General features: G+C 42.5%; 1 protein-coding gene across 2 annotated transcripts in view; it reads left to right on the top strand.

Annotated features, from left to right (window-relative positions):
* The window catches only part of itpr3 (inositol 1,4,5-trisphosphate receptor, type 3), a 263,682-nt gene that overhangs the window by 117,557 nt on the left and 118,891 nt on the right, over positions 1–27,234 (top strand). For both annotated transcript variants that reach the window (XM_068007424.1, XM_068007423.1), the window contains exons 6-13: positions 1,899–1,997; positions 2,586–2,669; positions 11,004–11,150; positions 13,101–13,196; positions 20,622–20,666; positions 21,986–22,137; positions 24,593–24,692; positions 26,036–26,196. In XM_068007424.1, coding sequence (XP_067863525.1) covers positions 1,899–1,997; positions 2,586–2,669; positions 11,004–11,150; positions 13,101–13,196; positions 20,622–20,666; positions 21,986–22,137; positions 24,593–24,692; positions 26,036–26,196 — 884 coding nt within the window. The remainder of the gene's footprint in view (positions 1–1,898; positions 1,998–2,585; positions 2,670–11,003; positions 11,151–13,100; positions 13,197–20,621; positions 20,667–21,985; positions 22,138–24,592; positions 24,693–26,035; positions 26,197–27,234) is intronic.

Here is a 27,234-nt window from a genome sequence, read left to right as displayed (position 1 = left end):
GCCTGCTTCCTGCTCCGTAACGTCGCCTGTCTCTGCCCCGCCTCAGTTCATCTGCTGCTGAAACCCTCATCTATGCCTTTGTTACCTCTGGACATGACTATTCCAATGCTCTCCTGGCCGGCCTCCCATCTTCCACCTTCCATAAACTTGAGCTCTTCCAAAACTATGCTGTCCGTATCCTAACTTGCACCAAGTCCCGTTCACCCATCACCCCTGTGCTCGCTGACCTACATTGGCTTCAGGTCTGAGAATGCCTCAATTTTAAAATTCTCATCCTTGTTTTCAAATCCCTCCATGGCCTCGTCCCTCCCTAGCTCTGTAATCTCCTCCAGCCCTACAACCCTCCGAGATCTCTGCACCCCTCTAATTCTTGCCTCTTGCGCATCTCCGATTTTAATCGCTCCAGCATTGGCGGCTGTGCCTTCAGCTGCCTAGGCCCTAAGCTCTGAAATCCCCTCCCCAAACCTTTCTGCCTCACTACCTTTCTCTCCTCTTTTTAAGATGCTCCTTAAAAACTACCTCTTTGACCAAGCTTTTAGTCACCTGTCCTAATATCTTCTTTTGTTTGATTCCCCCTGTGAAGCGCCTTGGGATGTTTGACTACGTTAAAGATCCTATATAAATGCAAGTTGTTGTTGTTGTCAAAAGGCAAGAACATCAGAGAGGGAGAATATCAGAAAACGTGAGCGAACCAAAGAGAGGGAGAGAAATCAGTAGGCTCAGGGAGAATGATGGAGAGAAGTAAAAGACGGAGAAAGAGGATCTAAGAGGGAATTCAAAGAAAAAAATTGAAAAGAAGAGAGGATGAAGAGAAATAAATATTAATATCACAAGAGCGAGAGTAAGAGACCGGCAGCAGTAGCAGCATGTGTTTTATCAGGTTCATGTATGAGTGCAAATCGTAGAATCATTGAATGGTTACAGCAACGGAAGGAGGCAATTCGGCCCATCGAGTCCGGCTCTCTGCAAAAGCAATCCAGCTAGTCCCACTTCTCCGTCCTTTCCCCGTAGCCGTGCAAATGTTTTCCCTTCAAGTACTTATCCAATTCCCTTTTGAAAGCCACAATTGAATCTGCCTCCACCACCCCCTCAGGCAGTGCATTCCAGATCACAACCACTTGCTGTGTAAAAAAAGTTTTTCCTCATGTCGCCTTTGGTTCTTTTGCCAATCACCTTAATCTATGTCCTCTGATTTTTGACCCGCCAATGGGAAGAGTTTCTCTCTACCTACTCTGTCTAGACCCTTCATGATATTGAATACCTCTATCAAATCTCCTCTCAACTTTCTCTGCTCTAAGGAGAACAACCCCAGCTTCTCCAGTCTATCCACATAACTGAAGCCCTTCATCCCTGGAACCATTCTAGAGAACCTCTTCTGCACCCTCTCTAAGGCCTTCACATCCTCCTTAAAGTGCGATGCCCAGAAGTGGGCACAATACTCCAGTTGTGGCTGAACCAATGTTTTATAAAGGTTGCTTGCTTATGTACTCTATGCCCCTATTTATAAAGCCCAGGATCCTGTATGTTTTTTTAACCGCTTTCTCATCCTGCCCTGCCACCTTCAACGATTTGTGCACATATAGCCCCAGATCTCTCTTAACTCCTTTTCAGGCCAGGCTCACAATCAGCAGAAGCAGAAAATCCTGTAATTTCTTTGGAGTAGAACATCTTTGAATTGCTAAGTTTATGTCATGGATGCGATGATTTCAAAATCTATTTTGCATATCTGAAATTGAGTTTGTTGCTTTCTATGTTTTGCCATCAGAAATCAGATCATGATACCATGAAATTTCAAATAAAGTTTTCAAAGTAAAAAGGCTGCACTGTTGCCACTTTGTTTTAACCTTAAAGTGATATTTTTATTGTAATTATACCAACATGTGGACTATATGTTTTAGGTGGTGGTTGGAGACAAAGTGGTGTTGAATCCAGTCAACGCTGGACAGCCATTACATGCAAGCAATTATGAGCTGCTTGACAACCCAGGCTGTCAAGAGGTAAGAACACAACAGAGGGAAGGAACACCAGACGATGTGAGAGAAATAATGAAAGGAAGAGAAAAGAAAAGGTTGAGGGAGAATGATGGAGAGAAACAAAAGACAGCAAAAGAGGATCTAAGAGGGATTTAAGGAAAAAGAATTAAAAGGCAGAGAGGATCAAGAGAAATAAAAATGAATGTCCAACTGGAGATAGAGAGACACCGGCCTATGCAGAAGTAGCATCTGGTGGTTGCATCTCTTCATATTTTGTCAGGTTCATGTAAGATTGCATAATATTAATCGCTATTCCAAAAAAGAAAACACATTGACGAAACAAATGTGATCGAAGATCCTATCCATCACAGGAAGTGATAATAGGAAGTATTTCAGTACAAATATGAAATGTGTTTGGCGGTAGGGGTAAGTTGAATTCCTCTTCTGTTGACACACAATTAATTAAGCTGCATGCAAGATTCTGACACCAATACTTTTAGAAATAATGAAAAATAATTTGTAGTGGTAGGGAGTTTATAGGTTGTCCATAGTAAGAAGGTAATTGTTTTATTTTCAATACTATTCTGTTTATTTCAAAATTTTCAACTATAGGTAAACTCCGTGAACTGCAACACAAGCTGGAAGATAAATCTCTTCATGAAGTACAGTGACTATATGGAAGATGTTTTGAAAGGGGTATGAATTATTGCACTATGTAAAGTTGTTGGAAAAATATATTGCTGAAGGATAATGTTGATAATACACAGCTCATTATGGTAGAAATTCTGAGCACTGAAGTTCAGGTGGGAAAACAATGCGTTTGTACTACTATTTTTACACGGACATTAACCCACTTATTTTAAACTTTATTGTAGCAGAAGAAGATGCAGGGTTTTGAGGAGAGAGCAGGGCTGTGACATTAGTTTTGGGTTGGTCTAAGAAAGAGCTGGCGTAGTCACGATGGGTCGAATGGCCTCCTTCTGTGCTGTAAGCTCCTATGGTTCTGTGATATTCCTGTTTAAAAGTAGCATGTTAAGTATTTGTAGATGAACCTCATTTATTGGAGTTTCCATCCTGTTCAGTTTTAGGAATTTGGTTCCTAGGACCCATGTAACAAATATTTTGACAGTGTAATTTGTGTACTGGTGGCATTATACTTTTCTTACATTTGAGAACAGAAAACTAATACATTTTTTTGTTGTGACGACCACCATCAGTACACACTTGTGACCACTTGGAATCTTGAATTAGGTGTGGATAAAATGGACACATTGTCGATATCACTTGGTTTGTATAACACATTATGCCTGAGATGAACAGTTAGCTATTTTTCCATTTCTTCTTTGACTTCCACTACTGGACCAAAAATTTAGATAACTGAAAAGCTGTGGCTTTGGACTTCAGCTTTTCTTCATCAGCTCATTCTTTCCCAGGACCTCAAACTGTAAAAATTCTGACTTGCCTCAGTTTTTCCTCCTTCCTGTGATCCATAGGCTTTTTGAACCCAAGTTTTACATCACTATTCCCTGATTTACCTCAATCCTGGTGGTGTCCACACTGTGGGCCTAGCGCTTCCATCTAGGTTTCTCACTACAAGAAAAAATATCTGAATAACCCGTGCATCACCTGACTGGCAAGGACATTTGGAGCCCAGTCAACTTCCAAGGAACATGGATGCATCTCCCCTTTGGACTACCATGGAAAATACATTTTAATAAAGAAATTACCTTTGGAGCTATGGTTCCAGTCTCAATAATGACAGAGCATGAAAAATATATTTGTCCATATGGAAAACATTACGTATACAGGGGCACTATGTTGTGATGCCCTAGTGTATTTCCATTGTTTCTATCTGGGACGGATTTGGGGATTTTTCATATAAACCCTAAATGGATCAATGTGACGACTTCTGGGGTTGGAATTCCATTTAACAATATTTTTATTCCTTAACCTGTTCAACTGAAATGGATTAAAGATTTAATTAAAGTAGCAGACCAGGAATATCACACACAATAACTAGGGCACTAAAAATAGCCTTCAATGGAATTTGAACCCTATGGCTTTTAGTTCATTCAGTTCATGTTCTTACTTCACAGTGTTTTAAACATCCTGTGTATGTTGATATCATTAGTGGTTTAAAGCAGTTACATCACTGCTCTATTGATTTTTGGGGAGGACAGATAATAGAATCTTTGTTGAACTGATTTATTCATGTTGTTAGCGCTTTATTTAATTGTACATAATCTGGCCTTTTATTTAACTTATTTACTTGGTGCACCTTTGATATGAATACTACTTCCTGTTCACGCTGCACAGTTTTTCTTTGGCACAAAATGGTATAATTGAACACATTTGAACTCTGTAGCTTGGTACAATTAGAGTGCTGGGAAACATGACACCAAAACCATGGGCTCGATTTTCAAAGGGCGGTAGGATGGCAGCGGGGGGTGGGGTCAATGGGCGTTCGGAAAATCGGACGAATAAAATCTTACTGTTTCCCACGCGATCGCAAGTTAATTAGTGGCCATTAACGTGGCTTGCGGGTTTGCCGCCCGAAAGCTGTGCAGCGGGCAGACGGTGTGCCCGCATGACAGGCTGTCAGCTGGAGCGACTCTATTTAAAGGGCCATTGCTCCAAAGGCTTTTGCTGCAGCAAACACCAAAAAACACAATGGAGCAGCACAGGGGCAAGGCTGCTTCAAGATTTAATGATGCCTCACTGCAGCAGCTACTAGCCAGGGTGAAGAGGAGGGGTGAAGCGTTTTACCCGCGGATAGAAGGAAGTGCTCTGCCTCTGCCACCAAGAAGGCCTGGCTCGAGGTGGCAGAGGAGGTCACCAGCAACAGCAACATCTCCCGCACCTGGGTCCAGTGTAGGAAGCTCTTCAATGACCTAACTCAGCAAAAGTGAGTAAACTTACTGATTCTTCTGCATTCCGTGTTCCAAATCACCTCCCCCCTCCCCCAAACTTATTCTGCACTGCCAACACTACTCCATCACATTACTCCTCACACCCACTTAAGGCTCATCCTCAATTTACCTGCACTTCCTCAGAACTTCCTCACCTCCCCATTAGTCACCCCACCACTATCACTCACCCAATCCTCATCCAATGTGATGGCTCTGTCTCATACTCACACTCTGATGCATCTCTTTCACGATCAGCCTCACCCAAAGCAATGCATTTATCGGCTGACCACTTCACCATCACTCAGTCACACGTCTGTACTTTCTCCCCTTCTAGGAGAAGAGAGCGCAAACTGCACGTGAGAAGGCGAGGACTGGAGGGGGGCCACAGCAAATAGTGGTCTTCACAGAGGCAGAGGAGGGGGCCCTGGAGATCAGCTGCACCCTCGAGTGCCTGTCCATTGGGGACGCTGAGACTGGCATCCCACAAACTTCTGGTGACACAACTTTAACATTCATTGCACACAATATGAATTGATGTTAACAACGCTTGGCATGTTGAACACCTCAGTATGCTCATCATAACATGACACATCTGTGATGATGCTTGATATTGCCTTCTGTTCTCTTCCAGGCTGTTCAACGACCGCAGTGACGGCAGAGGGCGATTCCTCAGAGGAGCTCCCAGCATCTGAGGTTGCACCGTCATATCATAGCGAGCCATCCACCAGCGCAGATACTCACACCTCGGTGGGTCCTAATAGTCGGTCAGTTGGGTTGGCACCTGGTGAGTCACCACACACAAGTCAGCACGAATAGACACTATTGGCAGGGGCAACTGTGGAGAGTCCGCGTCGGTGGGCGCACTCCTTTCCAGGCTCTGCTCAGCTGGATGCAGATGCTGAACCCTGGGGGCCATCCTTTAAAAGGAGCATGATCGAGGGATAGCAGCACATTTGTGAGGCACTGGAACAGGTGCCACGCACACTCTCCACAATAGCACAGAGGATGGAGGAGTCTAACTCCTACAGTAGTGGAATGTCTGCGATGGAGGGAATGGCAGCCTCTGTTGAGCTTCAAGCACGGCTCACAACTTAGTCCATTCAGGCCCTGACAATGGTCATTCGGACTCAGGGTCAACAACGTTCTGCTGCCTTAAACAGGCAGATAGATACACTAGCACTGGCCTTAAAAGGCATCACACATGCCCTCCAAACTGTTGTCCAGCAGAGTGGTAGGGGTGATGTGGTCCTGGCCCAGGGGAGAGATGATGGTGAAAGGGGATATGGAAGTGGGGACGCCACTCATAGCACTCCCACGTCTCACCCGTTGCCCCCCTCTCAATGCTGTCTCCTCTCCAGGTGGCCGAGTCATCCGCTGCACAGGTTCAGGCGGAGCAGTCTTTGGAGGGGCCCTCACGGGCTCCAAAACCCACAGGGCATAGGCCGAAAGCATCTAAGCAGTCAGGGCATGAACATGAGCAACCTGCCACTACCTCTGCTGCAGCCACAGGGGATGCACCACGTAGAAGCAGTAGGAAGAGAAAGGCTAAGGATTTGTGATCACAAAGGGTATACACAAGGGTGTCTGACAGACTGTCATGTTTTCCATTTATATTTGGTTTTTGTTATATTCACATTAAATGTTATCATTCTCACCACTACTGCCACGTCTTGCCCATTCTTGACTGGCTTTTGTGATAGGGCCCTTTCATGAGCTTCACCATGAATGGCGACAATTGATGCCACCCATTGGGTATGTAGTTGCAGGACTATTTTGTGCAGGGAGGGGTAGGGGGGCTGGTGTTGGCGCTGGTCTTTCCAGGTGGTGTGAGGACTGGACGCTTCACACTTTCTGATGTTAGGAGAACCGTTCACATATCAGTGACTCCCTGACCTCATGAGCACTCAGGTGAGCCGCTGCTCTGGCCATGGGTTCGTCCTCCTCCGCCTCCTCCTCCTCCTCAATGTGGATGGCAGATGTCGATGGGGCCTCCTCAAGCAGCACCCCTCTCTGTTGTATCACGTTGTGCAGGACACAACACACTACTATAATACGTCCCACTCTGTCTGGTGCGTATTGAAGCACTCCCCCAGAATTATCAAGGCACCTCAATCGCATCTTGAGCAGCTCTATAGCCTCCTCAATTGTAGACCTGGTAGTGATGTGGTTGTCGTTGTATCGACACTGTTGCTCGGTGATGGGGTTCCTCAGAGGTGTCATGAGCCATGTGCACAGGGGGGTATCCCTTGTCCCCGAGGAGCCAGCCCTTGCGGGTGTTCAGTGCGTAGAAGAGCCCCGAGATTTTGGATTCCCTCAGAACAAGGAACCGTGGCAGCTGCCAGGGAATCTGGCGCACACGCGAAGGACTCTTTTGCGGTGGTCACAAACGAGCTAAGTGTTGATGGAGTGTTACCCCTTTTTGTTGATGAGCAGTGCTGGTTTGTGTGGAGGTGCTCGGGAAGTTGACATATTGCGAGGCCCTGCGGAACAAACCATCGGTGACCTGCCTTATGCACTTGTGTGCAGACGACTGGGAGACCCTGGCGATCTCACCGGTGGCACACTGGAATGATCCAGACGTGAAGAAGTTGAGGGCAGTGGTGACTTTGACAGCGACGGGTAAAGAGATGCTGCTCGGCCCAGCTGGGAGCAGCTCGGCATGAAGGAGGCTGCAGATGTCTGCGACCACCTGGTGACTCACTCTCAGCCTCTGTACGCGCTGCCCCTCAGAGAGGTCCAGGAAGCCTTGGTCTGTAGACCCTGTGACGCGGGTAGTGTATCCTGTGACGTCGCTCTCTCTGTTGTTGCTCTCTGTGCTCTTGAGCAAGTGCCTGTGGCGCAGCACTGTGTTGTGGAGCTCCAAGTGGCGGAGGTGGACGCCGTGCCTGGTGAGGCTGATGATGTTGCTCGTCCTCGGATGTAGTGGTGAATGCAGCCATGGCGCCCTCCATCCTGATGGTGTCAGTTTGAGGGGGTCCGAAAAGTTGGTAAATATATGTCAACAGAAGAATTCTGAGTGTAAACCAAGAATTTTCAGTGTAAACACAAAGATCTCCCAGCCAAAAGTTTGTCTGAAAGAACAGAGTGCCCTGCTGCAATAACTCACCTTTTATCCCCATCTGTCAAACAAGCATTTCAATGAACAACTGGCTGCTGGCTGAAACACGACTCCTAAAACATGGATTGTTTCCCACAGCATGGGAAACACACACAGGCGGAATGAAAATCGGTTCCCTGCCTCAATGAGCATGAAATTAACCACTTCAAATACTTTAACTATCTAAATAACTGTGTTAACTATCATCCCACCGGCTTTAATTGCCAGTGGGATTTCTGCATTCATGAGGCGCGCACACACAGACACGTCTCTGGGGAACCCGGAAGTCGGCGGGTTGGAGCCGGCTTCCTCACCCATTCGGGATTTCCCTGATTTTCAGAGGCCCCCTGCCCCCAACGCACCCGCACTTCAGCTTGAAAACTGAGCCCCATCCTTCTGCGTCACTCTCCTATTTTTACATTTGAAGTCTGCCACCAGCCTCCGGAAGACCAATTAGGTCCATGGAGAAGATGGTTCTGGCAGTTAATATGGACACCCATGAAAAGATGGGTCTCCATTGCCATTGAAACCAGGTAGGGCGTGTGATTTACACCGAGGATTACTGCCAACTGCTCAAGACCTGCTCGCCAAGACCCAACTGCACCACAATGATATGATTTAGAGATAAGCTTGTTTGTGAGTGCTTTTTGGCGTTCATATGTGAAAGTCTTTTTCGTGCACAGAGAATTTGTGACAAGAACTGTTGAGCTTTGGTAATACTTATAATAATGTATGTTTTTTAATTGATTTAATTGGATTCTTGCCTTAACATCAGTGAAAATCATTGATTATCTTACATGAATAAAAAAAAACTTCCTCTGCTGTGGATGTGGATTTAACTCGGCTGTGTTGCAGGCTACCAGTAACAAGGGAAGATTCAATGGAAGCTTGCCAAGGTGCATTCCTTCCTCAATGTATACTGCTCCCCCTCTTTTCTGATCACTGGTGGTAGCTTCTATGAGTTGTGACAGAAGGGCACAAGCCCTATTTACACTGGAGTAGTTAGTGTCTGTCCCCGTCTCCAGAGAAAATTGGGGCCCTTAACTTGGATGTAAATAACATTGAGTTACTGAATACAATGACTGTACTGCATGATATCATCATAGTGTTAGCAACCATTGATGATATTGAAGCTGCAATTCATTGTAGCATTATTTACTATGTTCCAAGTATGCCTGATTAAAATTATAAAAGAAAAGAATATATGCAGGACAGATGAATTTCACTTACCACAGACAATCTGCTTGTCTTTGTCGCGATGGGAGACAAAAAGGAAAAGTCACCATCCTAGATATGGCCATTGTAATGTTTGAATTCCAATGGAGAGTGAATGAAAGCTTCATAGTTAGGAGATCACCGTAGACCATTCTGTAAATCACATATTTGCTCTAATACTGTAAAGGAATTTTAGTGGTGAGTATTATTAGTTTGTTGTAATATGTCAGGAACCTTGCAACAGCGTTGAGATATTAGACAGATGTAAGCATTGGTTCAGAGCCAACAATACTATTCTAACCTCCTGTATTCGTGGTGTATGATCAGGGTGGCACTAAGTCACATTGTGACATTATGAGGCCCAAGTGCAATAGCGCTGGACTCGCGCGGCAGAAGAGAGAGGCTTGATGACTGTCCTAAATTCATCCTCTGGCCTCATTGTAATAAATCCACCGAGCTGCAGGTGTCATTGGGCACCCTGATGCAGCTCGCTGGACCGGGCCCTTCGAATTTTGGCCTGCTCGGATACCATGCTTGCCCACAGGTAAGTCCAGGGCAAACGGGTACAGGGGGTGGGTGGGGTCAAGCGCAGGCACAGCGGCCCGCAGTATTAATGTGGAGCTCTCCTGGCTCCATGTTAAGGTAAGTTTAAAAGAAACTTACCTGCCAATTTCTTTGGAGGCCTCCAGCGCTCCCTTTAAGAGCCGCTGGTTAGGGCAGTGTAGAACCTGAAAAACCAGTTGGAGCTTGCAAGCTTTGACTTGTTTAAACAAATTTAGCAAACAGGTTCTAAAATTGACGTAGGACCTCTTTTCAATACGGAAATGAGGCCTGCGCTCATTTCAGACGGGTGCCAGGGCCACCTAAAAAAATGGCCCTGGTGATCCGAATGGACGCATAAATTGGGCACAGGCCATCGCTCTGATAAATTCTTTATTGTTGCACCCGTTTTATGCCTGTGTCTCCAGTGCCATTTACAACTATGTTGGAAGCGAAACACAATTCAAATAAAATGGTCAGCCTTTATTGGTATAAGCCAGGCGCTCAGCAGAGAAAGATTATATATGATATTGTTAAGTGCTATTTAGATAATTCGACTCCAGTGTGCAAAACCCTGCTAGAAAGGCATTATTGTCCAGAATCCCTATTTATTATTATATAATACATGTATATAAACGGACTGTACTTCAGGATTATTGAAAATAGCCTTGGCCATTTGAGTTGCTATTATTTTCATGATGATAAAGTTTCTGACAAATGATCTCTCACATCTAGCATCTAACCCCTTTCTGTTGCAATTTTTGTCTGTCTCTGCTTTAGTGATACTAATATGGTCAGTTCTTTTCTCAACTTTCCTCTCTTGTTCCATCTAAGCTGCAAAGCTTCCATCCTACACACTGTTTCCACTTCCTACACCCCCACTGTGATGAAACCAAGACTCGTTGTTATCTCTTACCCCAACTCAGTTTTTCCCAGATTCTCAAAACCATGGAACCTCTTAGTCTCTTCCGCCTTCAACAACTTTCAGGCTTTAACAACCCAAGCTTGGTGTCACCTAATCCCTACTCCCTTATCCTTTACTCTTTAAACTTTGGTGGCATCTTGTACTATGGACATTGGCCCAGCACTCTGTTTTCTCAATTAAAAAAAAATATGTGTCCCAATCACAAAATATTCTAAGTTTTTTTTTATTTCTTGATTAACGACAGGAAAGAATAAAGGTGACATCACTGTCCTGCCACATTTTGCTCAAATGAATCTGGAACTTTCTTTTCTTGGATGTGAATATTTTATTCTCCTCCCTTGCAGGGTGACGTGGTAAGATTGTTCCATGCAGAACAGGAGAAGTTTCTCACATGTGATGAGTACAAATCAAAGCTGCATGTATTTTTGCGTACAACACTGCGTCAATCTGCCACTTCAGCAACGAGCTCAAACGCACTCTGGGAGGTTGAGGTAATTTTGAAACTGTGGGGGAAATGTTCCTCTGTGCGTTACATGTATTCTACAAACAAAGTCATAAACCCGTTATTTTATCTGCAATAATCGTTTGTGATGAAAACGTGTGGATTAATTCCAAAATAAATTTCCACAAGAAGAAACACCGAGACTCAACTCTGCCTAGCGTGCCAGGAGGGAACCAGAATAGAGCTAAAATAGTCCTTTACATGATATTGTACACTTAGAAAAACAGATGACCTGGAACCATTTCTGCCCTAAACCAGCCCTAACTAGCTGCAATTCCCTTTCTATGGCATACATGAAATGTTAGTGCAGAATTAATGAAATTTATTTGCTCCAGACAGGCTGCTGTTAGCTTGAGGGGCATTTTTGAGTGACACTTATATATGTAAATCAGTTTGTAGTCTGTGGGCATTGACAACAATTGAAGGAGAAAGAATTCCTTCTGCACTTGTAATGGCTGCACTCAGTTATTTTCATAGAATCATAGAAGTTTACAACATGGAAACAGGCCCTTCGGCCCAACATGCCCATGTCGCCCAGTTTATACCACTAAGCTAGTCCCAATTGCCTGCACTTGGCCCATATCCCTCTATACCCATCTTACCCATGTAACTGTCCAAATGCTTTTTAAAAGACAAAATTGTACCCGCCTCTACTACTGCCTCTGTAATAATACAGGTCACAGTGGTGAAATGCAGGCGTGTTTGAGATAAATAACCCATCAGAAACAGAAGCAAAGGGGCAATTTACAAAAAAAGCATTAAGTGCTTACCATGATGCCCAATTGCAGAACAAAATTCAGCTGGAATTGATTGGGATAAGAGAGAGTGTATTTCCACATTTAGTAATTCAACAGATATCAGATTCTTTAGCATTTGCATGTGAATTTGACATCGGTGCTCCTGTTAGCTTAGAAAACTTCCCTGTTTACCTGTTGGTCATTCTGTTCTGCCAGGTAGGATTACAATGGTTGTCACTTCCCAATCCATTCCCTGTTCTTGCAGCAATTTCCTTTCTACCTACCTTGGCCACAGCACGGAGACCAGCTGAAGAAATGTGAAGTGTTTAAAAAAGAAACATTAACACACGCTGGGGTAGACTTTCACTTTTGGGCAGCTGACCGGTGGGACGCACTGTTCGACCGGCCATTCTGGCGGCAAAGTGGCCTCTGTGATTTTGAGGCTTCGGCCTCATTTACATTCGCCTGGCGAGCCGCAGGGCGCTAAACAGGCATCCCGGTGTGGCTCGCCAGATTCGGCAAAGGAATACGTGCCAGAGCAGCAGGTCGGGAGAAGGTAAGTCGCGGGGGGTGTCAACAGGCGGTAAGGCTACCAACATAATTTTGAGACCGTTAATGCCCCTTTAATGCCAGTCGAAGTGAGTCAAAATCAACCCCAGCGTGTGCTCTTGATTTCTTTAGCTGATCCCTGCTCTGTGACAAAGGTAGCTAAGGTGGGATTATTACGTGGGAATGCGAAGTGAATATGGGAAGAGGCTAGCAGTTGCTGGTTGTGTCAATTATTTTATTCAGTTGGGTATGTTGCTGTCAGATTGAAGGGCACACACTTTTCAGTGGCAAGCACATCAAACTGTTTGTGGTTCTCGGACCAAGATCTGAGGCGAATTCAGTAGAGGAATTTAGCAGTTTACACGATTTGGTGCTCCAAATTGATGCAGAAGTAATATGCAAATTCAGAGTTAATAATAATTGCATGGATGTTACATCATTTTGGCCTTGGAGTGAATATTGTAGGTGCAGGTTAGACCATACAAAATGTATACCAGCAAGGATAACCTTCGAGACTTATGGGGACTTCTATTGTTCATTCTTGGGACATTAAATTGTGACTTGTCACTTGCTTCCTACTGTTGACTATATACATGTAATAATCACCAGCTTCCTTTAGTTTATAATAATGACCGATCTCCCTCTCCTTCTAGGTTGTCCACCACGATCCCTGCAGAGGAGGTGCTGGCTATTGGAACAGTCTCTACAGGTTCAAACATTTAGCTACAGGCCATTACCTGGCTGCTGAGGTGTGCTTATAATTTTTTTTAAAGGGGAATGCGACTTTGGAGGTGGAAAGTACTTTCAGTATAAAGTAAACCTTATAAAATTGTTTCAAGATTTTAAAAAAATGTTTAAGCTATCTGCAGGCTGAGAATCTAAAAGTAGCCTCTTGGAGATCTGCCATACCTGATTCTCTGGCTAGGAAAGAACTGTTTGAGTGACCTATCTGATGGATATGCCTCCTGCCAGCTACCATTATTGTGAATGAAGATTGGCATCCTTGCCATTCTGGCTGATGTTCCCAGTGCAATGAAAACATTATAAACCTCAGCAACATCTCCCAGCCAGTTGTAAAGGTGTTTATTGGGCACCCAGAATGATGAAAGATGTCAGTATTCCTAAAAAGGAAATTGGCTGGAGATGTACTTATCAGATATGTTAACAGGTGGAAATCTCAACATACTGGGTCTTTGTGAAGATGCTTTTGAGCTGGCAAAACTGCACATTTCTCTAAAGGAGAAAGTGTGACATTTTTGAGGGTATGGTTTACGTTGAAAGCAGTGTCCCCTCTTTTAAGTGATGCGTTTGTACTATGGTACGACTGATACTTTTCACAGGAGCAAGAACACTGAACAAGACATGCACAAAGTATATAAACAGGCTTTGGAAGATCAAAAGATTGTTCATATTAATGCATGATCAGCAGGTAACAGAAGCCTCCACAGAGATGCAACTTGTACACTGGAGCCTAGAAGTTCTGCAAACGGTTCAGGGTGGCAGATCTATGGCAGAGTGGCAGTTCTGTCCACTGTTTTGGACTCACTTTGTCCAGAATTGAGGGGACAGGATTATTGGAATAATTGGAGTGGATGACCCACTGCTGTAGAGGCATCTGTCCCACTGTAAGCCCTTGTCAGGCCAAAGGGAAGATGTTAAAAAATTCACTTAGGCCCCATGGGGGCCCAAAGATAGCATGTCAAAGATAATTAATCCTTTTGGGATCCATTACTTTTGTTGAATCACATCTTTGGGCTTTTTCTATGCCCACAATTGAACCCACCCCTGCTCTCAATAGGCATGACAACTGCTGGGCAGAAGAAAGATGCAACAAGTAGAATTCTCAGTGAAACCCAGGAACCCTCCAAAATACACCCCTGAAATGCTGGTGGGATGTGGGAGGGGTGGGTAGAAAATGCTAGGTTCTCCCCTGCCCTGGTAGGTATTTTCATGGTAAGTTAAACGGGATGGAAACCCAGTAGATTCGGGTTCCACCCCAAATTCTGACCAGTAGCATAGTTTTCCCTGAATTCCACTTCCCGCAAGGTTCAGGCAGAACCATGTCATTGAACATAAGAGACCTGTGGAATAAGTGACCATGGAAAACCATTGAGGGCATAATTTCAAAGTTTGCAGATGACACGAAACTTGGAAATTTAGTAACATTGTGGAGGATAGTAACAGAATTCAGGAGGACATAGACAGACTGGTGAAATGGGCAGACGCATAGCAGATGAAATTTAATGCAGAGAAGTGTGAAATGATAAATTTTGGTAGGAAGAATGAGGAGAGGCAATATAAACTAAATGGTTCGACTTTAAAGTGGGTGCAGGAACAGAGAGGTGCATGTACACAGTTCTTCACAAGTTGAGAAGGCTGTTAAAAAAGCATTTGGGATCCTTGGCTTTACTAATAGAGGCATAGTGTACCAAAGCAAGAAAGTTATGCTAAATCTTTATAAAACACTTGTTAGGCCTCAGCTGGAGTATTGTGTTCAATTCTGGACACTACACTTTAGGAAGGATGTCAAGGGCTTAGAGAGGGTGCAGAGAGATTTACTAGAATGGTACCAGGGATGATGGACTTCAGTTATGTGGAGAGGCTAGAGAATCTGGGGTTGTTCTTCTTAGAGCAGAGAAGGTTAATAGGCGATTTGATAGAGGTGTTCAAAATCATGAATGATTTTGTTAGAGTAAATAAGGAGAAACTGTTTCCAGTGGCAAAAGGATCGGTAACCAGAGGACACAGATTTTACGCAACAAGTTGTTGTGATCTGGAATGCACTGCCTGAAAGGGTGGTGGAAGCAGATTCAATGGTAACTTTCAAAAAGGAATTGGATAAATACTTGAAGGAACAAAGGTACAGGACTATGGGGAAAGAGCAGGGGAGTGGGACCAATTGGACAGCTGGCACAGGCACGATGGGCCGAATGGCCTCTTTCTGCGCTGCATCACTGTATGATTCTATGATTGAAGCAAATGTTACAGAGGGTTCAACAGCCAAATGGGTGCGTTTCTGGAGAACTGGCAATAGAGAAATAAGATGAGTAGGCGAAGTCTGCAGAAGATCAGATACTGGTTCTTATTTCCTAAAAACCACATTGTAAATTTTGTTGAATACTTCGATTTGTGTTAATTTACTGGTCATATCATGTAAGAACATAAGGAATAGGATCAGGAGTAGCCCATACGGCACCTTGAGCCTGCTCCGCCATTCAGTAAGATCATGGCTGATCTTTTACCTCAACTCCATGTTCCTGCCTGATCCCCATATCCCTTGATTCCCTTAGAGTCCAAAAATCTATCTATCTCAGCCTTGAACATATTCAATGACTCAGCATCCACAGCCCTCTGGGGTAGAGAATTCCAAAGATTCACAACCCTCTAGTGAAGAAATTCCTCCTCACCTCAGCCGACCCCTTATCCTGAGACTATACCCCCACGTTCCAGATTCTCCCGCCGGGGAAACAGCTTCTAAGCATCTACCCTGTCAAGCCCCCTCAGAATCTTATATGCTTCAGTGAGATCACCTCTCATTCTTCTAAACTCCACAGAGTATAGGCCCATTCTACTCAATGTAAGTATTTATTTGCCTGTTGAACATTATTTCATTGTGTTTGTGCATTGGTGGATTGTGTACTTTGATTAATTCCTTTTATTGGTGCTGCTTTGAGAGTTTTTGCATAAGGTTCAAAGCATTCCTTTTTCCCAAGTCATCTGCATTGATCTTATTCTCTGTAATCCGCCTGTCTCACTGATGTGCAGTTTTGGCAGGAACACAATAAAATAAACTTGATTTTCACTATTATTTGTTAAATAATATTCAGTGTGGTCCTGTTTCCTGGGTGATTAAGGCAGTCTAATTGAAGTGGTCTGAGAAGAGGTGATACTTGGAACCCTCTCGCAGTACATTTCTGATTAACAAGGCATGAATTAAAGGATTTAAAAATAAGCATGACGGCGGAGGGAGTGGGAATGTCTTTATACTGCTCTCATGGAACAATGGAAACTAGATCTATACTCACTGTTCCAATGTTCCCAATGACGCAAGGTCTCAATCTCAAGCTTGCTGCAGTTGTAAAAGTACCTTATTATGAAGGGAAAAATCATAACTGAATTATCTAGGCAACCCTCAGGTTTCTACAAGGCTTATTCGAGAGAAGTAATGACAGGTCCGTGCATGGAGCGGGGAGTATTGCAAGGGGAAGATGAATGTGGAAAGAACTAACCAAAAAAATTATGAAAATACTTGTGTGCCAACGATGGAAATGCAAATGAGTTGAGGAGCTCACACACGCCTCCATTTACTCTCTCCTTAAGAAGCACGACTCATGGGGGGATTAATTAGTGAGCCTAAGAGGAGTGCAAGGGTGATGTACAAAGTATGAGTGGCCAGGAGCAGCTGCGGGTGAAAGATGAAGAGCCATTTGTTGACTGGAAGGTGAGCAGGTATCTGCCACCAGCTGAGGAACCTCAGAACCCAGATCACGGGGGTTCTGCATTTAGAAGAGGGATACCTGTGAAACACTAAACATATGTAAAGTCACTTAGGACAGTATTCCAGATTGAGCCGCAGATGGCGTCTCAGTTGATAAGGTCCATTATCTGCATCTGCGGCCCCAAGATGATTATGTGTCCTCCTGTGCGACCTCTTTCGACAGTAGATTCTCAGCTATCTGCTAGTCTTGCACTCCTTCCTCCTCCTCCTCCAGGGTATGCATTGGGAGTACAAGTTGAAGAGCAAAGTTGTACGGTGTGCAGCACACCACCATGATTCTAGAGACCCTGGCTGGACTGTACTGGCACCTGAAACGTGCCTTCAGAATACTAGGTATCTGCTCTAAAATGATTCAGATGGCATCGTGAACCTCGTTACATCAATGCTCACCGAGGGTCTTAGGGAACTGAATTGGGGTCATCATCCAATGCTGCAGAGGGTAGCTCTGATCTCCAAGGAAAGAAAGAAAGAAGGAACTCACACTTATATAGCCCCTTTTATGACCTCAGGATGTCCCAAAGCACTGTACAACCAATGAAATACATTTTGAAGTGCAGTCACTGTTGTCATGTAGGGAAACCCGGCAGCCAATTTTGCACATAGCAAAGTCCCACATGTAGCAATGAGATAAATGACCAGATAGTCTGTTTTAATTGATTGAGGGATAAATATTTACCAGGGCATCGGAAGAATGCCCCTGCTCTTTTTCGAATAGTGCCATGGGATTTTTTATGCCCACCTGAGAGGGCAGACGAGGCCTTAGTTTAACTTCTCATCAGAAAGCCAGCAGCTGTGACAGTGCAGCACTCCCTCAGTACTGCACTGAAGTGTCGGCCGAGATTATGTGCTCAAGTCTCTGGAATGGGGCACGAACTTAAACCTTCTAATTCAAAAGGAAGCGTGCTACCCCTGGGTCAAGGAGCCACCCAGACACTTACTTTTCGGTTGCAAACACCGAATAGACTGCCTCAAAATTAAAGAGCTGTGGCATTTCTGAATAGCAAGTGTTAACAGGCATTATTTGACGTTTGTGATCACTAACCATGCATTCATCAACAGAAACCTTTTCCTAATGAAGAAGCTGTTTACATTGTGAAAAGGGGAATGTATGGTGATAAGTGCAATCAATGACACCTTGCACCTTGGGGAATCCTAGCACACAGCAAAAGCATGGCTTTCTCACGCTGATGAGAAATGACCATAGGGAAGGTGTTATACTTGCCAGCTCCAACAAGCAATGTATTAGCTACTTGCTTTATGCATTTGTGTACAGCCAAATGTCTGATGTTACAAATGTTTCCAGATGCAACCTGAAATGACCCTGTGGCGTAGAAGTTTAGGGCAATGGTAACCTACTACAGTGTCTCTGGTGGGGATGGGCTCCAGGTTCAGGGCAAGTGTGTGCTATGGACTGTTGTACAGTCTCACATGTGCTGTGCACTCAGATGGACATAGGAACACCTTGGTCTGTAGATGTTGACGTGAGGGTACCTGCGAGTGAGTGCCAGTTACCTCCCGAGTACCCAATCAGCCTGGCCTCCCTATATTTCTCGTCCTCCTCCTCTTTATCTAATTGGCACAAATACAGGGAATTCTTAGTGGATACACCATTATGTTCTTTGTTGAATGTTTCAGGGTAAAAAATGGAACGTCTCAGAAAATAATATTTTGATGAAAAGAAACAAAAACAAAATTCCAAACGATCATTGAGAAGCAAATTTAGAATGATTTAAAGATGCAGTAAAGTTTTCCTTTAAATTCACTTCTGCCTGTCAGCAGCTGTCTCGGGACTCTGAATGCCTGTTATATACCAGTGCTGGTAGCAATGGTAGGCAGTTCACATACAGCCGTCAGTATTTGGGTAGGTGCCCCCAGCTGCTGATCTCATGGTCTTTAGGGGGCATGGATGCAGCACTATCCATCTCCACCCATTTTCCTCTTCTGGCTGCCCCAAAACCATTTGAAATTGGATGGTAAAACAGAGGAAAATCAAATCCATGGAAGCAAGAACAAGGTTGTAAAGTCTATAATGAATTGGCTGGAAAATAAAGACTAGTTATCAATAACAAAGTTCTAGCTGAGTTGATCCAAGCCCCTGTCCATCCAATTATCAGTCCAGGGACCACTGCCATACTATTTATTAATGACCTTGAGGAGAGTATTGTAAGTAGACTATGTAACTGCTGATTACACTGAGTTGTATGGGAAAGTAAGGAATCCTATGGAGAGAAGTTTAATTTGAAGAGATTTAAATGACTAATAACTAGGTAGAAGAATATTCATCTATTTTATATTTAGAAATGCCATTACACAGTGAAAGTACATTGTTAAATAAGGTACATCAGGAATTTGTTTTGGGTGTCACAGTCAGAAGACATTCTTGGAACAAATTTTAGAAAATAGTATTCTGTTGTTTGGCACCAACTGTCAATGCAAATCAAATGGAAGGGCAAACTGAACAGCTATTTCCCATTTTATGTTCAGATCTTCTATGCAATATATCTTCTCGCATCACAATGAAGTAACGCGTTATATTTGTGCTTGTATTGTGATTCATATCATAAAATAAGCACCCACTCCACGGTACAGTGATCAAAATGTAATAGGTGCTGTATTCATGAAATGTGTATTGGTAAGATGGTACTCTGATATGGTGATGTAGTTGGCATCAACACTCTTTTTTTATTGCTGTGTGTTAACTTTGTGATGAAAATCAACCTAGACACTGCCCCTTTAAGTATCTGACTGTATCTATGTAGCAGTCAGAGAGGGGAGACAGGCACTGTCTCCGGTTTATCTTCTACCAAGTTGAGTAATTACCTCAGATACAAATGGATAGACAAAACTCAGACACAAGTCTAATACTAACTACTCTCACCTTCATTGGATGTGTCACTGTTCCTGTACTGATGTAGTTTTGATATGAAATAAAAATCACAGTGTAACTGTAAGCTTTTTTGCTGAAATTTTATCGTATCTGGTATTTACCAGGGGAGAAATATGCTTACAATATTCTAGAACTTATGTTAACAGGCGAACTTTTAACATGTTCGTATGACATTCCGCCATCTTTTATTTTAAAGGAGGTATTGACCCTTTTAAAATAAATAGGTAAAATAGCGGACAGAGGAAAGTCTGCTAATATTGGTACACTTGCCAATTCTGGTTGGGAGTGTACCTGGAGGTTTTATCGCATGACTTCTTTGCTCCAACTGTCCTGCCTAGTCAAACAGCCTTTTTCCCCATCTCCAATATTTTTTATGACAAATAAACAGAAGTGTTCGAAGAAAATGAAAGTAAAAACCAAAAATTTTTAATGCCCTTATGATTTTTCTCCTGGGTTCCTCGCAGCAGTGTCCAGAAGATTAATCTTTAATCCCTGGAGAGTCCAGGACAATCCTGGAGGGTTGGTGATGGTAATTTAAGATTACTGTCTGTACCATCTCCATGCATTATATCCTTAACAATTTTCACTATGTACAGCTTTACTTTGTCCTGCTTCTTTCAGACAACTTCTACATGACTCAAAGTAGGACTATGCTACCAGTTTTACAGTGTAGTCAGACAGTTTACTTTAAAGTAAAGTTACAGTGTCCTCTCTGCAAGCACTTTTATAGTTTTCTTGTTAGTGGACAGAAAATATTCATTTCATAATGTTAATTGTCAATGTTTTTAGGAAAACTCAGCTTACAAGGGAGATGCCTCTGATTCAAAATCTGTGGTAAGTTTTGTTTTTAATGTCAAACACTGAAGTGAAGTTAGTATGAAAATTGTATTTCTCTGAAGTTCCCAAGTCTATGCTCACATTAGCTGAGACAACAGTTGAAGCTGTGCAATTGGGCGTATTGCTCTTGTGATAGTGAGGGGAAAATAGCCAGGATCCCCTCTCCAGATAGTTATCCCATTGACTCCTAATGTGTGTGAATGTCAAATGAGTACAGGAATGGGATCAGCTGTGATCTTTTTCATAGTTGAATAGCCTGCTGCCCACTGTGTAGGCTCACGCATGAAGAAAGGTGATGCAGGCAAATTATCAAAGGGCTGGCAGCACCTGTGGAACTGTACTTCAGCAAGAGGATTGGTGAAAGAATTATAATGCTGAGAGTGCCGAGTACATAAGAACATAAGAAATAGGAGCAGGAGTAAACCATACGGCCCCTCGAGCTTGCTCCACCATTAAATAAGATCATGGCTGATCTTCGGCCTCAACTCCACTTTCCTGCCCGATCCCCATATCCCTTGATTCCCCTGGAGTCCAAAAACCTATCTATCTCAGCCTTGAACATATTCAATGACTCAGCATCCACAGCCCTCTGGGGTAGAGAATTCCAAAGATTCACAACCCTCTGTGTGAAAAAATTCTTCCTCATCGCAGTCTTAAAATGACTGATCCCTTATTCTGAGACTATACCCCCTAGTTCTAGACTGTCCATGGGAAACAACCTCTCAGCATCTACCCTGAAAGCCCCCTCAGAATCTTGTATGTTTCAATGAGATGAGTACTCAAATGTTGTTCAGAGATTTAATTTGTGATGGTGCTGGTTTTCCTATGATGCAGTGTATTCATACTCTGATGCACTGTACTGGATGTAGGCTCCATCCCATGATTCCGTACAGAACGTGACAAGTTTCCAATCTTAGTCAAGTGAGATCATCTAGGAGCTGCTGAGTGAAGGTGAATTGTGGCTATCATGGGCCTTGTCAACTTATGCAGCTCCCAGTACTGTGTTACACAGGAGTGCTGACACAGCATGGCAGCTGACTGCTACCTGCCTTCTTGAGAAAGGATGAGGCACAGAAAGATTGAAAAATTAGGGTCAGGGTAAATCAAATGGGGTAAACACATTTTTGTTGAAAGAGAAATTTACCTTTTAGCCATTATATAAAATGCCACTGGTCTTTTCAGAATAGTTAAGTAAGGTTACTTTTATAGTATCTATAGACCATTCAATAGGTTGAAAGCATTCTGTGACTGTACTGTGTTAGGAGTAAAAAATAAACACTGACTGCTTTAAATTGGATTTTACACTCTCTCGGCAGGGAGAATCCAGAGCCCTGAATCGAAACAGCAAGAGAAAGGCAGGGGACAGGGTCAGGTACAAACTAGTGGCTGTGCCCCATGGAAGTGACATTGCATCTCTGTTTGAACAGGATCCAACTACTCTGCAAAAAACAGATTCATTCGTTCCCAGGTACTGAAGTTCAAAATGAAAGATAATAGGTTTTACCAGCTGCTTAATGCCGTGTAACATCTCATTCTGGCACTAGGTCTGTGATGATTTAGTCATCTGAGTCACTATTCAAATTTAAACTGTCCATCACATTGCACAAAAAGTCTGGACGTTTTAGATCCAAATTGTTACTAAGTTACTGCTTAAGTTGTTAAGTTCGATCCTAAAATCTGAATTAGTGTAGATTTGGTTTATTTAAAGCTTGGCTCAGTATTGATACAGATTTGTCTGACTTGTCACATTAAGAAATAGAGAAAAGTTTTAACTCAGTTGATCGAGCACCAGACTCGGCACCACAAACTTACAGTATCTCCTAGCTTGTCATAAATAAAAGGGGAACAGCGCTGCACCCAATAGGAACTTCTTGACTAATGGAGACTGACCTCTCCTGGTAATCTCCCTTTAAGAAATATGTTCTATGCATGCATGTCCCTTGTGGTTTATTATGTCACAGTGCTTGCTAATGCTGGCAAGACTCTATGGGCAGCTACAAGTGGGAACTTAAGAGGAATTTTAAAAATTCAATTACTTAAAATACTGTAGGTGTTTTTTATTGTTGACTCAGAATTTTCTGTGTGTTGGTGGGCATTCTTTGCTCCATTAAAACATTAATTAGCTTTGAAATTCCTTGGGAGGCTTTTTGGGGGCAGATCGGGGGTGAGGTGGAAAATCCACCTGCCCACTTGTGCTCCAGATCTCATTTTCCAGGGTCAGAGCATTTGAATGGATCAGGGGGGTGTCCATGGCACTAATGGCATAACTGGGGCACCTGCATCAGAAAACTCACTGCTGGACCTGGCCCAATGCAACAGTACTGACCGAAAGAAACTCAAAGTAAACAAAAACATTCCTTATTTTTGAAAGGCCAGTTTCCATACTGCAGGCAATAATTTTGTGATCAATTTGCAAAAAGGGAACCTTAGCCTTAAAATGTGAATGGTTCTGCAGCCCTAGCAACACTGGAGGCCAAGGACCTAGATTTCCATGTATTTTAGTCAGCATTGTGTATGAAACACTACTTATAAGTGTAATAAACTTCATTACTAATGACTATGGACCAAGCTCAATGTTGAGATTCAGAACATGGGATTGATACATGCGCAGTAATATTTTTGTCTCATTTGCATGTGCACATTGCAGGTACCTACTTTCACAGAGTACACTTTAACTGGCAATCTCATGCAAATAAACATTTCAGTGCAAAAGAACAGCTGTGCCCTGCTCACACTGGAAATCACAGCCAATTTTTATTCCCTATAACCATAATATTTCCCTTCTCACTTAAATTTGAATGTTTTCCCAAATAGAATCATGTTTCCATAAAATGAATTCATAGTTTTGGTAACATCTTTGGAAGCATATGAAGGTTAGTGCTGATGTTTGGAATTCAGGTACTAATATTGTACTACTGCTTAAGATAATATGACTATCTCTAAAATCCGAGTATGTTGCAGAATTATTAATAAATCCTTGTGTAAGTTTCAGGAATGTATTTTGAGTTTTAAGAGTTCAGTGCCATATTCAGGTTTAAAATTCAGGTGTGAAAAATCATGCTTAAATCTGATTCTAAATGGTAGGAATGGATAGAAAAGTAATATATAATGGATAGGAGGCACAAGAGGGGTTGTTTTAAAGTTAAGATTGAAGTGCATTTGAGTGTGAAAATTTAGTAGGAGTTTCACCCAACTAACTCCATGCTTTCCTCACAGTGCTTGGCATTGTCTTAAAATTCAAAGAAGGAGACAAATCCTTGACTTGGGCATTCTCAGTAAAATCATAGAATTGTACAGCACAGAAGGAGGCCATTCTGCCCTATCACGCATGTGCCAGCTGTCTGAAAGAGCTAACCACTTAGTCTTATTCTCCTTCCCCTTTTTTCCTCTCAAATAAGCATCAAAAGGAAACTTATTTTAAACAGAAATACTTCAGGGATTTGAGGGTTGAGACTGTGCTGCTGGCAGGGCTCCTCAGTCGTCTGTGGTGCCTAATGAGAAATCATGACTCACTACCTGTAGTTTTCCATACAAATGGGCTGAAAATCGTGGACAGTATTCCTATGACTTCTCTTTCCATCGCTGTGGACAAGGCTGCTGCTGATGGGTGAACTCATCGGCCCTATAAGTAAACTTATAGAACATTAGAGGGCTGAGTTCTCAAGTCAGAACTGGAGGTGGATATTGGGAAATTGTGGAAACGCTGATCACAATGTTTCTTCCAATATGGGTGGAAAATAGTGGGCAGCGTGCCCACAATATCCCAATATCCGTGGCTGACAGGTGAGAATTCGCGCTGGCGAAACAAACGCACAAAACTCACCCTTTCAAGTATGAATTAGTTATTGTAAAAATTGATAATGCTTCCATTTATATGTAAGCATGCCAGTCATTTCTTACAAATATATTTTTCAACATTTCAGGAATTCATTTGTGAGGTTGCGGCATCTGTGTACCAATACGTGGATTCAGAGCACAAATATTCCTATTGATACCGATGAAGAGAGACCAATAAGATTAATGGTATTTGTTGAATTCAGGTTCCTCTGTCTAATTTTATGTTTCCTGGTCAAGTTTAGAATAATAGTATATGTTTCTCAACATAGTAAAAAAATGCTAGCAATTGATGTCGATCTATACTTCTGTGGTGATTCACTACATTTTGCAATCTCTCTGCACAGATTACATGGTTTGGTGAATCACTATAGATGCGGACTGGATTTTGCACAGTCCCATTGACCTTAAGTATGCAAAACTGCAAACAAATGGGATTTATTGAGATTTTAACTTAGGTTTGTGTAATTTGGAAGGCCACCATGGGGGATATTGGAGATTTCAGCAAGGAAGGTGACAGGGGCCAGAAGGAGCATGCATCAGTATGAAACTGCAACTTTAAAGCAGTTAAATGTAGTAGATTTAAACAAGAAATATGAGGGGAAGAGTAACATCACTGTCAATCTTCACACATGATGTGACAAATTTTGTGGACAGTGTTTTAACTAATCAGATTTACATTGTGTAAGGACTTATTTATTTATTAACCTTAAGATCGTTCTTTGGTCCCTATGGGGATGGATCTCTTAAGCTTGGTGATTAGATTAGTATGTGCAAAACTATTTAAATAGTGGAGTCTGATGACTGGAGATACATAAGTGAAACAGATGCAAGAAGATTACTTTGAAATGTTGTTGGATAATTTCATATTTGTTGGATTGTTCATGATATGGAGTCCATCCCTAATCAAGAATGCTAACAAAAGCTCACTAGAACACAAGGGAAAAGAAACAGATTTGTTCCATTGAATGTAATGTGTGCAATAAAAGAAGTCCACACATTACTGTTGAATGTAGGGAGATTTCATTGCAATTTCTGATAGTTAGGGGGGAAAAACATCATACATTGTGCACAAGAAATAATTGAAACTAGTACAAAACTCCAATCACTAAGGAACATTTTAGTTTTGGATTATGTTATTCATTTCAATTTATCAGGAATTCAATGTAATGGGACAGGGTTAATGGGAAGTAAGTTGATTAATTGTAATTTACTGAATGGCGGTGAAGAGGTGTGATTCGATACAATGGGGGTGAATGGGAAATTATTGTTTTGTAGTTCAGTAGAATGAAAGTATATGTTAAATAGACTAATGGAATTGCGTGTCTCAGGGGTATAAGCAAGGTATATTGGAATTGTTTGCTTGGATCAAGTGCGCATTTATGTGAAGTTTACTGTAGGTCTACAACTTTAAATTGATTAATTGGCAGGACAGATTGAAATATATTGAATAACTCGAGATTTAGCCTGCATACATAACATAGCATAAGTAATCATGCATATTCTATAAATGTTATCTTTATTTATTTTAGCTTGGAACGTGCCCAAGCAAGGAAGACAAAGAAGCCTTTGCCATTGTCTCTGTTCCAGTTTCAGAAATTCGGGATTTGGACTTTGCAAATGATGCCAGTAAAATCCTAGGGTCAATCGTAGAAAAGTTGGAGCAAGGGACCTTAAGCCATAATGACCGAAGGTAACATCAGAATCTTTTTCCTGTGAAGTATATCTTCCAAGTGGCTGAAGTACTATATCATAGGATTGTAGTACATAAGCTTAGTCCCATGATTCCCATCTATTGATTTTTCTATCTTAGCTGAGCTTATCTGGGGCAGGTGCTGGGTGGAGGTGAGAAGCTTCAGTTGGAAGGGCAAGTGAAGTAGGGTTGGGTTCCTGTACCAGCCAGCTCGATAGCTCCAGTGGTCAGACAAGTCTCACTCATTTGAAATGAGTCACATTTGTGTCTTGGTCATAAAAACCTGAGGCATTGTAAATTAATTCTCTTGTCCATAAAAGTCCCAATGGATGGGCAAGCTAGATTAGATGAATGGCCTTTTCTGGAATGCTTGCTGCCTTATTCTGCAGCTGCGTAATTGCTGCAATGTCCCTCAATGTGAACTTGATGCAGAGCAAAATCACCCACTCGCTGAAGGCAGATTTAATTTTGATCAACAGCAAAATAATTAAACTTGCCCATGTTAGCAGAACCAAAGCTGAATATCTCACTTTGGACTGGGATAAGGCAGCAGTCCATTGTTTTGTTTTTAAGAGCAAACTGTTTCAGCATTCAGTTTGGGCAGGGTGAAGTTGTACCTTAAAAACATATATTTTGCAGTAGTTTGCAATTGGATAAGTATTTTTTTTCCCAAGAGCATTTTATAAAATATTTTTCTTGCCCCGTTGCAAATCTGTGCTGGTTTGCTTCAGAGCATCTTCTTTTTGCAGTGATTATGAATAAAATTCCAAAGTGACTGAATTATATTGGTTGAAGAATAGGGAAGTTAAGTACCAGCATGTGAGGGCACGGAAGGAAAGTGAGAGCATATGTAGTGTTTATATAAATAGAAGACACAAGAGGAAGAGCCATAGATTAAGGTTTGAATCCTGTTTGTGGGCTTTTCTGATAACTTTAAAGTACTGAATCCACAATTAAGTTATGGAGCTACAAGTGGAATATGGATCAGATCATCACTCTTCTTCATGTATTCTGTTTATACTATGCATTAGGTAAGCA

Source organism: Heptranchias perlo, chromosome 27 (assembly GCF_035084215.1).
Source record: "Heptranchias perlo isolate sHepPer1 chromosome 27, sHepPer1.hap1, whole genome shotgun sequence".
Taxonomy (NCBI): domain Eukaryota; kingdom Metazoa; phylum Chordata; class Chondrichthyes; order Hexanchiformes; family Hexanchidae; genus Heptranchias; species Heptranchias perlo.
Note: the sequence above shows the minus strand (reverse complement) of the source record. Positions and strands in the feature narration are given on the sequence as shown.